At 38.9% G+C, this 14,526-nt stretch overlaps 1 protein-coding gene across 1 annotated transcript; it reads right to left on the minus strand.

The window, feature by feature from the left end:
- Positions 1-357: 357 nt before the first annotated feature.
- On the minus strand, positions 358-1,479 carry LOC141632367 (protein FAR-RED IMPAIRED RESPONSE 1-like). Its single transcript, XM_074444919.1, has 3 exons — positions 1,252-1,479; positions 1,069-1,188; positions 358-504 (listed from the first exon to the last, which is right to left on the minus strand). Exons 1-3 carry the CDS (start codon positions 1,477-1,479, stop codon positions 358-360), a joined length of 495 nt encoding a protein of 164 aa, XP_074301020.1.
- Positions 1,480-14,526: the final 13,047 nt, after the last annotated feature.

Here is a 14,526-nt window from a genome sequence, read left to right on the forward strand (position 1 = left end):
TTCTCAATTGCCTTATCCTTGTTTGATTTCATTCTCATGCCGCTTCCTTTGTTTTTTGCAATCTTTGGTGGAAGAACAGTAATATTTGATTTTGCTGAACAACCTAAGAGCATTTCCAGTTCTTGATCCTTTGTCAAGCTCTCTTTGGTTGGATTTATTTTCTCTCGTAATTGTAAAAGCATCAAACTTAGCTCCTTGATTTGATTTTCAGGCATCGAGTTAAGAACACTTATTGTTGCATAAAACTCTGACCATACCCTTGATAATTCCAACTTTCTCAAATCAGTGGGATCGTAGTCTTGCAATAACTTTCCATCCAGTCCATACAAAGGCTTTCTATATGATTTCTTCGTCCATCTAGTTTCGATGTCTTTGCTCCGGTATGCTTTGCAGTCCTTTTCCCGATATAATCCATATAATGTGTTTACAAAGGATTCCTTTCCTCTCAAACATCTTGCACGTACATGTTGTTTCCTTTGATTCATTATTGTGAGCAACTGCATTCTGTGTAGTTATTTTAAAAGGCAAACATAGTTATTATATAGTTCAACATGAATTATTTTATGCAGACTAGCAATTAACACCAAGGTAGAAGTCCTTCAGTTTTTTTATGTTTAATATAATGTTACAAAGTAGTTTTCACATGATTATTAAGTTATTTAAATGATCAAATGCAATTATTTTAAAGCTTTTCATGTAGCTGATTATTGTAAAGCGTTTGCCCAATTATTGTAAAGCAAACCTCTGATTATTTTAAAGCTCTGATGTATCTGATTATTGTAAAGCTCTTCCCAAATTATTTTAAAGCATATCCTTGATTATTGTAACAAATTGGCAAGTGTAAAGCATTATCAATTACTGTAAAGCATTATCAAATTAATATATTTATGGGAAAAAAATCAGAACAATTGCAAATAAACTCAACATCAATTATTTTAAAGCATAATTGTGATTATTGTATAGTTTTCACATGATTTTTTTGATGGTAAAACACGGTTATTGTATTCTTTTATCACAGTTATTGTATGTTAAAGTAAAAAGACAATTATGTTTATAAAATTGAATAACCTGGAATATTCTATGCTTCCTGTAGGCATCTTCAACATTTATAATGTGCATGTTTCCTTGCTCAGAAAACCCCCTAACGGCACACGAACAAGGAGCCATTTGCACTTGCTCTTGGAACTCCTAGAAAACAGTATGTGTGTAGATTTTAGAGGCATGTTTTTCAATCATAGTCTTAGAAGAAACCTGTGGCAATGTGCTGTCACTTGCAGCATCAAGAAATCTATGATTATAGCGTTGTTGTTCCATTGCACTATGAAAACACAACCAAAATTCTACAAGTGTGCCATCTATGCTATCAAATCTTTTGAAATAACTGTTTTGACTCTCTGATCTTTGTGTAGTCTTCAAATGGCAGCCTAAAGGCAAATCCCTAAAGTAAGCAGGTATCCATTTGTGCCTTTTGCCATACATCTATGTCAACCAAGTATTATCATTCAACTCAAAGTCTTTAATCAATTGAGTCCATTTTTCTTCAAACTCAATGGGTTCCAAGTCAGTATCCCAAACAACTCCGCATATCCGCTCAACAAAGTCAGTCTCCTTATAAATTTGTGACTCAACTTTATCGGTAAGTTTTTTCATTATATGCCACATGCAGTAACGATTTCTTTCTTGCTTGAATACAGAACGCACCCCAAGTTTAATTGCCGGATCTTGATCAGTAAGAATGCACTGAGGTTCCTTGTTGTCCATACAATAAAGGAACTTCTTAAACACCCAAATGAATGACCCATCGTTCTCATGATCGACAAGTGCGGAAAAAGTCACTGATTTTTGTGGTTGTCAACACCAGTGAATGGGGTGAAGGCCATGTGGTACTTGTTAGTACCGTAAGTAGGATCAAAGGTGATGGTGTCCCCAAACAAGGAATAATTCATTCTTGCTTGTGCATCTGCCCAAAAGATTTTAGCCAAACAATTATCCTCATAAACTTGGTAAGCATAGTAAAAGCCATCTTGTGATTCAGAAAGTGCCTTTAAATAATCGAGAATCATGTCAGCATCCTTCTCACCTATATAACATTTAATATTTCTTTTGAAGTTCTTGAATTCTGTGAAAGATGCACCAATGTTTGCATACCCATTTGATTGTTCTGCCAGAATTCTAAAAGTCTTGGTAGCCCCGATGTTGAGTTTACAATTGTTAACAATTGTCTACTTCATGTAAAGGTTAAGTGTTCCTTACGTTTTTATGGAATTCCCGTTCTTTGAGTGAGCAGAGTCTGTGATTATGACCTTCATAAAACGTATCAATAGCATACCCTATTAGCTCCTTAAGGTCATTGAATACAGCACAAAACCGTATTTTTGCCTTGCAACCAAATCTTGTTATTTTTGTTTTCTTTGGCTCTCCAGACCTTTTCCTCTTCTTTTTCTCTTCTATGTTTTCAAATTCAACAACAGGTTTGAGTTTTTTGCGATCCTCTTTGAATCCATGTCTGTTGCAGACCATTGATTTTTTGTCTATCAAACCATCACAGAATCTTGTTTGTGTGTACTTTCTTGGTATGAAACCACAAGCCACATCATATAAATTGTAAAACTCTATTGCCTCCTCCAGCTTTACAAACATTAACCCCAGAGCAGGTTTGAAACCATTTTCTACCATCCTATTCCACTCCTCACTGCCACCTGGAGTATATCTCAATCCCAGATTATGGATAGTATTTTCTCCCTGTTTCGACGCAACAAAGTGAGGTGTAGAAAAAGTTGTTGCATTGGTAGTATTAATTTCAATGCCTGGAAACATTAAAACAGGAGAACTGTTATGGTATTATTAATTTCAATATCTTAGATTTTATACAAAACAAAACAATACAACCTCTGCAGCAGCAGTTTTTTTAACGTTATTATGCAGTTATTGTATTATACAAATGCAATTATTCTATCAGAGAGGGGAGTGTTTTAGTGAAATTGGTAGCCTAGTCCACCACAATACACACACAGTTATTTTAATGTAGTATTAAAGTTATTTCATTATTATAGAGTAGTTATTGTAAGGATTTTTTTGTCAGATCCTATAAACTAGTATTTATTATGAAAGAAACAATCTCTGCTACAGCAGTTATTTTAATGTTATAATGCAGTTATTGTATTATACAAATGCAATTATTCTATCAGAGAGGGGAGGGTTTTAGTGAAATTGGTAGCCTAGTCCACCACAATGCGCACACAGTTATTTTAATGTAGTATTAAAGTTATTTCATTATTAAAGAGTAGTTATTGTAAGGATTTTTTTGTCAGATCCTATAAACTAGTATTTATTATGAAAAAAACAATATCTGCTACAACAATTATTTTAACGTTATAATGCAGTTATTGTATTATACAAATGCAATTATTCTATCAGAGAGGGGAGGGTTTTAGTGGAATTGGTAGCCTAGTCCACCACAACGCACACACAGTTATTTTAATGTAGTATTAAAGTTATTTCATTATTAAAGAGTAGTTATTGTAAGGATTTTTTTGTCAGATCCTATAAAATAGTATTTATCATGAAAAAAAAATCTACTGCATGCAGCTTATTTTAACGTTATAATGCAGTTATTGTATTATACAAATACAATTATTCTATCAGAGAGGGGAGGGTTTTAGTGAAATTGTTAGCCTAGTCCACCACAATGCACACACAATTATTTTAATGTAATATCAAAGCTATTTTCATACTGTAAGGCAGTTATTGTATTATTGTAATCCAGTTATTCAAATACTAGATATTGAATGATATCATGAATGAAAACCTACATGCAATTACTGTTATATTATGTAGTTGTTATTGTTATTATAATGACAAAATGAGTAACAATATGAAAACAATCTTCATGCAATCAGTAATTTTTACAAAAAACTTATCAACCTAATAACAACAGTTATTATATCAGCATTATGTCACAAATTTACACCTGAATTCATCGTTGTTTGATTATCAGCAATATTATCAAGCAGAGTAAGCGTTTGATCGTCTGAATTCAGCATCGTTGAAGCTGAAATTTATGGAAAAAACACGTAAATCAAGTCAGAATTTGTTATTTGATTCAATTACTGAAGTTATTCGATTATTAAATCAGAAATCGGAAGAAATATCAATACCTTCAGTCGAATTTGAAGAATTAGGGTTTTCGGAGAATTGTTGATCAAATTTCGAAAAATTGATGAACAAATTGATAGTTTTAATTGAAAAAATCAAAATAATGAATGAATTGTTGATCAAATTTTGTAGAACTGATGAATTTGTTGATCAAATTTGTTGATCAAAATTTAAAGAACTGATGAAAAAATTTCGCGTGGTTTTGAGATGAAACCGAGTATTTGATCAGTAGAGAGAGAAAGGGGAAGAAGGAGAGAGAAAGAGCTGGGAAGATTATGACGGCTCAAATTTTGATAATTGGGTTTTATCAACTCATTTGCTTATATATGCGGGGGAAACTCACGAAAAGTGTCAAACTCACCGGATCTTGCCTATATATATATATATATATATATACACGTTTTCCATTCTGTTTTATTATTATAAGTAGAAAGTTAGTCCCTCCCTCTTTCGAAAAAAAAAACTAGTCCTTCATTAATTTTCCACATCGATTATATCGTCAAGTTCATCAACTTATAGTGGTTCATATTATTCAGCCGTTGATGATGATGATGATGATAATGATGAAGCATCATATGAGCCTCTTGCAGGACCCCCAAGTAGAATTATGTACGCTAAACCCTTTACGTGCATCATTCACAATCTCCCGTACACAGAGGACGAGCATGGAAAGGCTATACTCTCGTATAGCCTTGACTGGTTAATAGGTTTGATTCGGTTAGCCGGATTGAATTTGGTTCAAACTTTCTACCAGGACAATGATGCGCATGATGGCTTCGGGCAGTGCGCCCTCATCGAGTTTGGTGGGGGTGAGGAGCGGGAATGCTTTCGTCAGGCTCGCAAACTTGAGCGGGCATTCTATAACAATGACTCTTCGAGACTCTGGTTTGATCACGATGATCAGCGGGTAGGCCCATATTTATGGGATGCGAATGAATCTGATCATCTCCTACTACTTCCGATTCTGCACCGCCAAGGTCGTAGTGCCAAGCAGGGGACAGTGCCGTTGGAATGGGAAAACGAATCCGTGGATTGGGCTGAAGGTAAAAGAGACATATATGGTGATATTGTCTCTGAATTCCAGAGGACGGGGTAACAAAAAACATACTCCCTCCATTCAACTCCACACTACACATTCTCTTTTTCACGTTTGTCAACGCTTGTTTTACGCGATAAATATCTTTAGTTACGTATTTGAAAAAATTATAAAAGTTAGATATTTTTAATGTACTCCTAAACACCTAAGTCTTTATAATATTTTATTTGGTGGATTGCCTTTGAGTGTAATGAGTACCGTACTCCCGGAGGACACAAAAAATTTTCTGGTGATATTGTCTCTGAATTCCAGAGGATGGGGTAACAAAAAACATAAATAATAAAACTTTAATTTAAAGAACCACCATAATCCAAATACAACTTATAATGCCAGATAATAATTAAAGACTTAATTATTAGAATCTGATGAATTATTAGGATACTCATCATGAATTTCGGTATAGAGCAAGTCGTAGATCGGCCCTTCATTATCACCGGGCAGCGCAGGTGGAATGACCTCTTTCTCCCACGACAAAGACACGGTGGCAAGAATGTGATGCCTCATGTATTGTCTCAGAAGAAGATGATTAAGATGGGTTGCAACCCATAGATAAGGGCCTTGTTGTCTATCATCCGAATATAAGTCCTCTTTCCCCGCATCTTCCCCCGCAAATCTGGCCCCTAATTTTCTTGCCTGGCAAAAACTATCATGGCACTTGGCTTCGTCAAATTCGAGAAAATCCGAAGCCTACAAAACCTTGCTTGTTTGTTGACATAGGGTACACTTTTTTACCGCGGTGAAACCGGAGTCATGAAGCATTTGAGTCAACCACCTAAAATCAGGGTTTAAACCCTTTCCATTCTCATCATAATGAACCGGGAGATTATGGAGAATGCAAGTAAAAGGCTGTGTGTAACGAGAACTTGATTGTAGCTCCAATACACCAGCCATATTTTATTTAGAGAGATTAGAGAGAGATTAAAGAGTAAATGTTTGATAATTTAGATTTTGACCTAAAACATTATGAAGACATATTTATAGAATTATTTTGGTCAAATTGAATATTCTTGGTCAAATTGAATATTTATTAAAGTTCTGATAAACTTTTGCATGCAGTGGTCTGATGTGCCGTATTTAGTAGGGGTTTAATAGTGTTAAGTTGTGTGAATATTCATGGTGGAGGTGGATTTTAGACGATTAATTGCATAGTTTCTCATTCATTAACATTGGTTTTATTTGGGAGCAAGTATGGTGAGTTAATATAATTTGGACTTCGGTACCAAGTTTATGGGCTGAAGAAAGCACAAGAAACAAGCACTTGACATGGCACATGGGTTGTCTCCTTTGGGCCCAACATGAAGAAGGAATTGAAGCAAAAGAAAGACGGACAAAAAGCAAAGCAAGCACGCTTTTTACAGGATTCCATGAGGGTCGCGGGTCCAGGCGCGGGTCGCCCGTGTCACAGCTCCAGACGTGTTTTATTTCCTTTGTTTCCAACTTTCAGCTACGAATTATTATTATTATTATTATTATTTTAGGAATAATTATTATTAGGTTAAGTACTGGGTTAAACTCTATCATTCATTGTTACGTATTATTTTCGAGACAAGAACTCTAAGTATTTTGCTAGCAAGAAAGACATAAACAACTAATCCTTTCATCTCGGATTAAGATTTGAAGCATCTGATTTATTCAAATTGTGAGACTATTATTCATCTGTAATACTACGGTTTTATGAGTCTTTGGGTACTCTATCGAATGGGGCTTACTCTGTCGAGTAAGTATGTTTTTATACGAAACAGTAGTCTGCCTGTAGGGTACTCGATCGAGTAGGCTTGGCACTCGATCGAGTAAGTGACTTACTCGATCGAGTGAGTCGGTTATCGGGTGTTTTGCAATGGGTTTGTTAATAATGCGGATTAATATATATTAAGTTCAGTCATCTTCTTTACACACTTTTATAAAACCTAAAATCACAGTCAAGAGAGATTTCAAGTTACGTTGTATCGTTCCTTCGCATTATTAGCAAATCCCGGAGCCAGAGGCGTCGGTTTCCTTTGTTCTTTGTACCATTGTGATCCTTGCGTCGTGGGTAAGTTCTACATATCTTTTTTATAGCATTTGGTTAATTTTGGTTAAACCCTAATTTGGGGATTTGGTGGTTTTATGATCATGTGGTTAAGGTAGTAATTATATGTATGTATGTATAGGAGGAGGCTTTGTTGAGGAGAGATTCTGAGTAGTTGCTTAGATCATCTGATTCTGTGATTGCATTCCAGGTAGGGTTTCCCAACTCAGTATTAGTTACATGATTGTGTGGTGATTGTTGTTGTGACTATTGAATACGTATAATTTTGGTTGATCTGGTTGGTTGTGGATTTTCTATCGTTGATTGTTGTTGTTGTATAACTGTCTGTGATTTTTGGTGCGCGTCCCTGGCTGAGTGAAGACACTTGTGGGAGTGGCTTCACGCCCTTGGTTCGCCTCCTGTGGAACCCGCCATAGGAGGGATGTGCACATTAAGGAAACTTGGGTTTATCGCTCAGTAGTTGATGAGCGGGGATTGGGTGGGTATGGCTGCGGTCCCCCACTGGCTGTGTGGAGTACCTGTTGTGATGGGTACTCTGGCAGGACTACACACTTTAGTGTGTAGTCAGTTGTGTGGAGATTGATTATGAAGATCAGAGACTAATGTGTTGATTGAGCTGTTTGCCATTTGTTTCACTGTGGTTTGTATCGTGTAATTAGAACTGACCCCGTTTAATTGTTTTAAAAACTGTGGTGATCCATTCGGGGATGGTGAGCAGGTTTGATATGACGCATATGGGACAGCTGGGAAGAGTCATCATGTGGCAGTTAGAAGAGTCTTCCGCTGTGTCAGACGATGTCTTTTAGTTGTGACAGTCTTATTAGTAGACATTTTTGGAATTGATGTATTTCAGTTAACATTTTTGGGATTTGAACATGTAGTCGCTTAAACCGTTTCTACTTTTAAATTATGTTTCTTCATTGTCTTATGATTATCATTGCCTCGGGTAACCGAGATGGTGACGTTCTTATACCTAAGTGGTCCTGGTAAAGCACTTGGAGTATGGGGTGTCACAAAGTGGTATCAGAGCGATGATCCTGAAACCTGTAACCAATGAATCTAATAAATATAGGAAGTCAAATTAAAATGAACCCAGGGTAGAAGTTGTAGGAGCTAATGCAAAGACTTGGGAGACGTACTAAAGTCGCGAACTCGCCCTTCGATTTTGAACCGGTCACATGGGGTACGTGTCGGGATCGTATGTGTTATCTTCTTGTTTGAGTGTTTATATAGTAACATGTGGTGTGGAACGGTGGATGTTTGAATGTGGGGGATAGGAGGTATGGAGTAAACGTTGATAGATATGTGACTTGTATGATTGAATGAATGAGGCATTTTGTTTGTTTTATAATATAGGAGGTATGGAGTAAACATAAGGGTAGTGTTTACGAGTCTGCATGGCTCGATCGAGTGGGTCTGACTCGATCGAGTGGGTAGTTTATGTTTTCTAGGCAGAAGCGAGATTTTGGACGCTCGATCGAGTAGGTAGGGGAACTCGATCGAGTGGGATCAACTCGATCGAGTGGGTTATAGACTCGATCGAGTATGTGTTAGAAAAGTTTCTGGTCAGATTATGGAGTCGAGGCACTCGATCGAGTAGGAGGGGTAACTCGATCGAGTGGCCTCAACTCGATCGAGTGGGTTGAGGAGTTCGATCGAGTGGGTTCTATACAGGTCGTATACATGTTTTGGTTTATGATATGAGTGTTTATGTCTACCTTTTCTTATATAGTTACAAGATGCCGCCGAAAAGAACCGCCTTGTATGCTAGAGCTTAGAGTATGACGATTGATGACATAGTGAAGATGTTGGAGCACCAAGATGCTCTTACGGAAGCTTTGAAAAGAGTGGGGAAGGATAAGGAGGTTGATCACTCCAAGATCAGCATCCATATATCTAGGTTCAATCCTAAAGAGTATAAGGGAACTGGGGCGCCAATCCTTCTGGATAATTGGCACAGGGAGATAGAGAATATCCTGGAGTTAGTTCATTGCTCGGATGAGTTGAAAGTGGAACAAGCTGCGTTCTACTTGAGGGAAGCGGCAGGTGAGTGGTGGGATAAGGTTAAGGTGGGTGCTAGGGAGATGTACATGAAGCAGAGGCTACCTGCAATACCTTGGGATGAGTTTAGAAAAGCTATAAGACATGAGTTTATGCCGGAGCATGTGAGGAGTAAGCTAAGGGAAGAGTTTGATGAGTTTAAGATGACATCTGATATGACGGTAGCTGAGTACTACCGTAAGTTTAATGAGAAGTCCAAATCTGCTAAGGATATGTGGTTGAGTGAACAGAATTTAGCTTTGAGGTTTAAGAAGGGGTTGACCCCCAAGATTATGGAGAAGCTACCGATGGGAGTTCTTACAGATGTAAAGGAAGTCTATGAGCGAGCTGGGATGGCTGAGAGGTTGGTTGAGATGACGAAGGAGAGGGGTGCTGAGAAGAGGAAAGCTGAGAGTGAAGGGGGTGGTCAGTCCAGCTATAAGAAGATTAATCATAATCAGGTGAGAGCATATTCATCGGGCTCGAGGTTTAGTGTTGGGGCTTCATATGGGCGTGGCCGTGGTTGCAGTAGTTGGGGTATGACCTGCTATAACTTTGGCAGTGTGGGCCACAAGAGACATGAGTGCACCAGTGCGGTGAGTGGGGGTTTCCAGAGACCGTCACAGGGGAGCCTTTCACAGGGTCCTGCATAGAGTTATGTTAGTAACAGGCCGGCTGGGTCATGGAACAACAGGGGAGGTCAGAACAACAACGGTGGGGGTAACCACGATGGCGGTAATTCTTATCAAAGAACAGCTACGAACACCAACAACAACCAGGGGTCGGGTGCTAAACCGACTACCTCAGCTAGTACTGTCCAGGGAAGTGGGCAGAAGACCAGTGGCAAGCTGTTTATGATGGAACAGAAAGCAGCTGAGGATGATGCTCACGTTATCACCGGTACATTTCTTGTTAATTGTGTTTATACCTTTGTTTTATTTGATTCGGGAGCGTGACAGTCGTTTGTATCATCGAGTTATCTTAAACGGTTGGGTTTGAGTGAGTTTAAGTCTGTAAGAGAGGAAGTTTTTATACCTTCGGGTGAGTCTGTATCTTGTGGGAGGTTGTATAGAGGTGTATCCATGATAATTGGGCAGGTTGATCTACCTGTAGACTTGCTAGAGTTTCCTTTAGACGGTTTTGAGATGATAGTCAGGATGGATTGGTTGGGAAAGTACAAGGCTAAGATATATTGCCATCAAAATAGAGTTTCTTTGAGAGGTCCTAAGGGGATTAGTGTGTCTTATCGTAGTTTTGTTCTCAAACCCAAAGTTAAGTTGATTGCTGCAGTGACCTTGAAGTCCTATATGAGGAAGAGATATCCGTTGATCTTGTGCCATGTGAGGGATTATAGAGTGGAGAGTCCAACAATTTAACAGATACCAGTGGTGGGAGAGTTTCCAAATGTCTTTCCAGAGGATATTCCGGGGTTGCCACCAAGGAGGGAGATAGATTTCACCGTTGAGCTGAAACCGGGGATGAGCCAATCTCTAAGGCACCGTACCGTATGAGTCCTAAGAAATTGGAAGAGTTAAGGAAGCAGCTGGATGATTTGATTAAGAGGGGATACATTAGACCTAGTGTGTCACCGTGGGGAGTTCTGTTTGTGAAGAAAAAAGATGGGAGCTTGAGGTTGTGCATCAATTATAGTGAGCTGAACAGCGTGACATTAAAGAACGTGTATCTTTTGCCAAGGATAGATGATTTGTTTGATCAGTTGAGTGGTGCAGCAGTCTTTTCTAAGATTGATTTGAGGTCGGGTTACCATCAGGTGAAGATTAGGGAAGAGGGCATACCAAAGACATCTTTCATGTCGAGGTATGGTCATTATGAGTATGTGGTGATGCCGTTTGGTTTATCTAATGCACCTGATGTGTTTATGGATTTGATGAACCGGGTCTTCAGTCAGTTCTTGGATAGTTTGTGGTGGTTTTTATAGATGATATCTTAGTCTTTTCTAAGACTAAAGATGAGCATGAGGAGCATTTGAGGATTGTGTTGCAGACCTTGTGAGATCATCAGTTGTATGCCAAGTTGTCTAAGTGTGAGTTCTGATTAGAGGAGATAGCTTTTCTGGGACATGTGATTTCAAAGAAAGGGGTAGTTGTGGATCCTGCAAAGATTGAAGCAGTTACCAAGTGGGAAGCAACAAAGAATGTGGCTGAGATCAGGAGTTTCTTGGGTTTAATAGGATATTATCGACGGTTCGTTAAGGATTTCTCCAAAATTTCTAGACTTATGACAGCTTTGATGAGGAAAGAGAACTGGTTTTGTTGGGATGAAAATTGTGAGACGGCGTTCCAAACATTAAAGGAGCGTTTGACCACAGCTCCAATCTTAGCATTGCCTGACGGGAGTGAGAACTTTGAGGTGTATACGGATGCTTCAAAGAACGGGTTGGGTTGTGTGTTGATGCAGAATACGAAGGTGATTGCTTATGCTTCTAGGCAATTAAAGCCCTATGAGGAGAATTACCCTACACATGATCTGGAGTTGGGTGCAGTTGTGTTTGCTCTTAAGATTTGGAGGCATTATCTATATGGGGCGACCTTTAAGGTTTTTTCTGATCACAAGAGTCTCAAGTACATCTTCACTCAAAAGGAGTTGAACATTATACAAAGGAGGTGGATGGAGTTTATTGGCGATTATGACATGGACATCATCTACCATGAAGGGAAAGCCAATGTGGTTGCAGATGCCCTGAGCAGAAAGAGTGTGCATTCCTTATGCACAGCTATATCTTTGATGAGATTGAGAGATGAGGTGGGGAAGTTCAGGATAAATATGATCCAGAGAAAGGATGTGTAGATACCCAGTATCTGCTGAGACTCCGACAAACACCCGATGATTATCGAACTACATGTTTTGGAATCGCGGCGTTTGATCGACAGTTTGTGTACAACTTTACGTCGGAAAACTTAAAACGATTTCGAAAATAAATTCAAAACATTTCAAAAATATCTGGAGTGTTTAATGCACGACGACGGGGTCGCAATGACACTAACTAGAGTCAAAACCGGCACCGGACCAAAAACCGACTCAAAAATTCAATCCCGACTCCAACAACGAGTCAAACCGAGTCAACCACAAAAAACCAAACATTTCAAATCTTCTACCTTAAGTTTTCCCGGTTTCATGTTGGTCAAGTACCAAACATGTGACTACAAAACCTAGGATAGAACAAATAATGATTGCGTTTGTTGTGAAAGTGACAACACAACTCGAAGAACCCCGACGTGGCTCGCGCCTCTTTGAGCAGCCCAGGTGGCCACGTCGCTCAAAACTCACACAACCACTCATTTCTCTATAAATACCCACCATCACACAACACAATCTTCACGCGAGTGTCGCGCCCCCTCTTTTCTCCCTTAAAATTCTCGACTCGGCTTCTTAAGTCACAACCCAACGCGTATTTACGACCTACCGATCGTAAACACGAGCCTTACACATTGTTTGGTACCGTCATCGTGCATTAAACACTCTTTTTTACTTACCAAAAAGGTTTTAAGCCGAGTTTTTTCCGATCAAACGAGTTGTTACACTTACATCGGTCACTCGCCATAACCAAACATGTAAGTATGAGGGTGTAAAAATCCTCTTTTATTATGTTTTCATTTGTTTCATGACTATAACATGTTAAAACATTCATAACATGAACCAAAACATAGAATAAACGAGTCAAAACTGATTTTTGGTCTTAGGCAGAAGCCCCTTAGGTTGCCAGCTGGCCCGCGCCTAGATGGGGTGCTCAGACCAGAGATCAACCGTGTTTGTTCTCGTCATTTCCCTTTAATCCATCTTCATATTTGTAATCGGTTTTCACCATTTCAAGTATTTTCGAACCCTTTTTGTTTTATTTCACTTGTTTTAACAATAAAATATTTTTCACCCTTGGTTCCTCGTACCATGACGGTTAAATCCGTGTTTCGGTGATAATATTTGGTTAATGACATTTAAAAGGTATTTTAAAGCCTTTTATTTCATTTCTTTAAATTTTCAAACAAACATATTAGTCCCCAACACAAAGTCATCCTTGGTTCTACATACCATGCCGGATTTTAACCCGGCTACGATGATGAGTATCGACTAATTACATTCAAATGGACTTAAGACAATTAGTCCATAATCATTTTCAAAACTATTCATGTCAAGTTTGTCAAATCGAACTCGACACCGAATATTATCAAAATAATGATGATTATTCGAGTCTAGTTCTAAAAATCAACAAATGCGGTATAAACGACCCCTTCAAATCAAATCGGGTTCAAATACCCACTTTTAACACGTTTTATAACATTTTCTAAAAGGTCAGAACACGGCACATAAACCGTGGGCTAACCCGCGCCTAAACATGCTCTCCATTTCTCATTTTCAAAACCAGAGGGAGGCCCCTTACACCGCCGGCTGGCTCGCGCCTCATATAGCCGTCTGGTACAAGGTCTGTTCCCTTCCAGCATTAGTCTAGGACAATCCCGACTCCGGTTAACCCGGATATAGGACGGATCAGATGACTATTCAAAACCATATTTGCAAAATGCCTTACTAAGACAAATGGATCATGTTATGCACCCTAAACCTAATACGGTAAATGGATGTTTAATTTCCGTCTTCCATGCAAATCAATCATTAATCCAACTCGACATCTTATACTTAATACTTGGATTAAATCTACCTACTTAGAAAGCTCTCACATGTTAGGTTTAAATCATTGGATGCGCATTCATGCAATTAAACCGTTTTATCAACTTTTGCATTCAACCAACCAAGATCGATCAGTAGAGGCCGCTAAACGCGGGCGGGATTGGGTGTCTGATTAAAGGGCTTCCCAATACGTACCTTCACCTCTTACTCAGAAACTTTGGATAGTGGACGACCTTATCCAGGGCGTACGAGAGTCATTCTAGAGATAGGATGCTAAAGAGGGACGATTTCCTTATCTTTAGTACCTATGTCAAACGCTGCTTTGTGCTTCGATTTGACCGAGGTATAAAGTGGATTTCGAACGGGTTCCAGGCATCCCACACATGCTTGGTGGCGACTCCGAACATCTCTAATCGTTTTGAGACCCTTACCGAGACGAAACCGACCGATCTAAAACGACCCGGTCGAAAGCATTTTTACGCTGCCGAGCGTGGCTTTCAAAAAGACCGCTGTGCGTCCACAGATTGAAGTGGGCTCGCAGGTGGGCCGGGGCCACAGATTGGCG

The sequence above is a fragment of the Silene latifolia genome, chromosome Y (genome assembly GCF_048544455.1).
Source record: "Silene latifolia isolate original U9 population chromosome Y, ASM4854445v1, whole genome shotgun sequence".
Taxonomy (NCBI): domain Eukaryota; kingdom Viridiplantae; phylum Streptophyta; class Magnoliopsida; order Caryophyllales; family Caryophyllaceae; genus Silene; species Silene latifolia.

Excerpts from the sequence above, each read along its gene's own strand:
- LOC141632367 (XM_074444919.1), bottom strand. The coding sequence starts at position 1,479 with ATGTATGGCAAAAGGCACAAATGGATACCTGCTTACTTTAGGGATTTG. Across the intron at positions 1,189-1,251 it reads GTGACAGCACATTGCCACAG|GAGTTCCAAGAGCAAGTGCA; the intron begins GTTTCTTCTAAG and ends ACTGTTTTCTAG. Across the intron at positions 505-1,068 it reads GGAAGCATAGAATATTCCAG|AATGCAGTTGCTCACAATAA; the intron begins GTTATTCAATTT and ends ATAACTACACAG.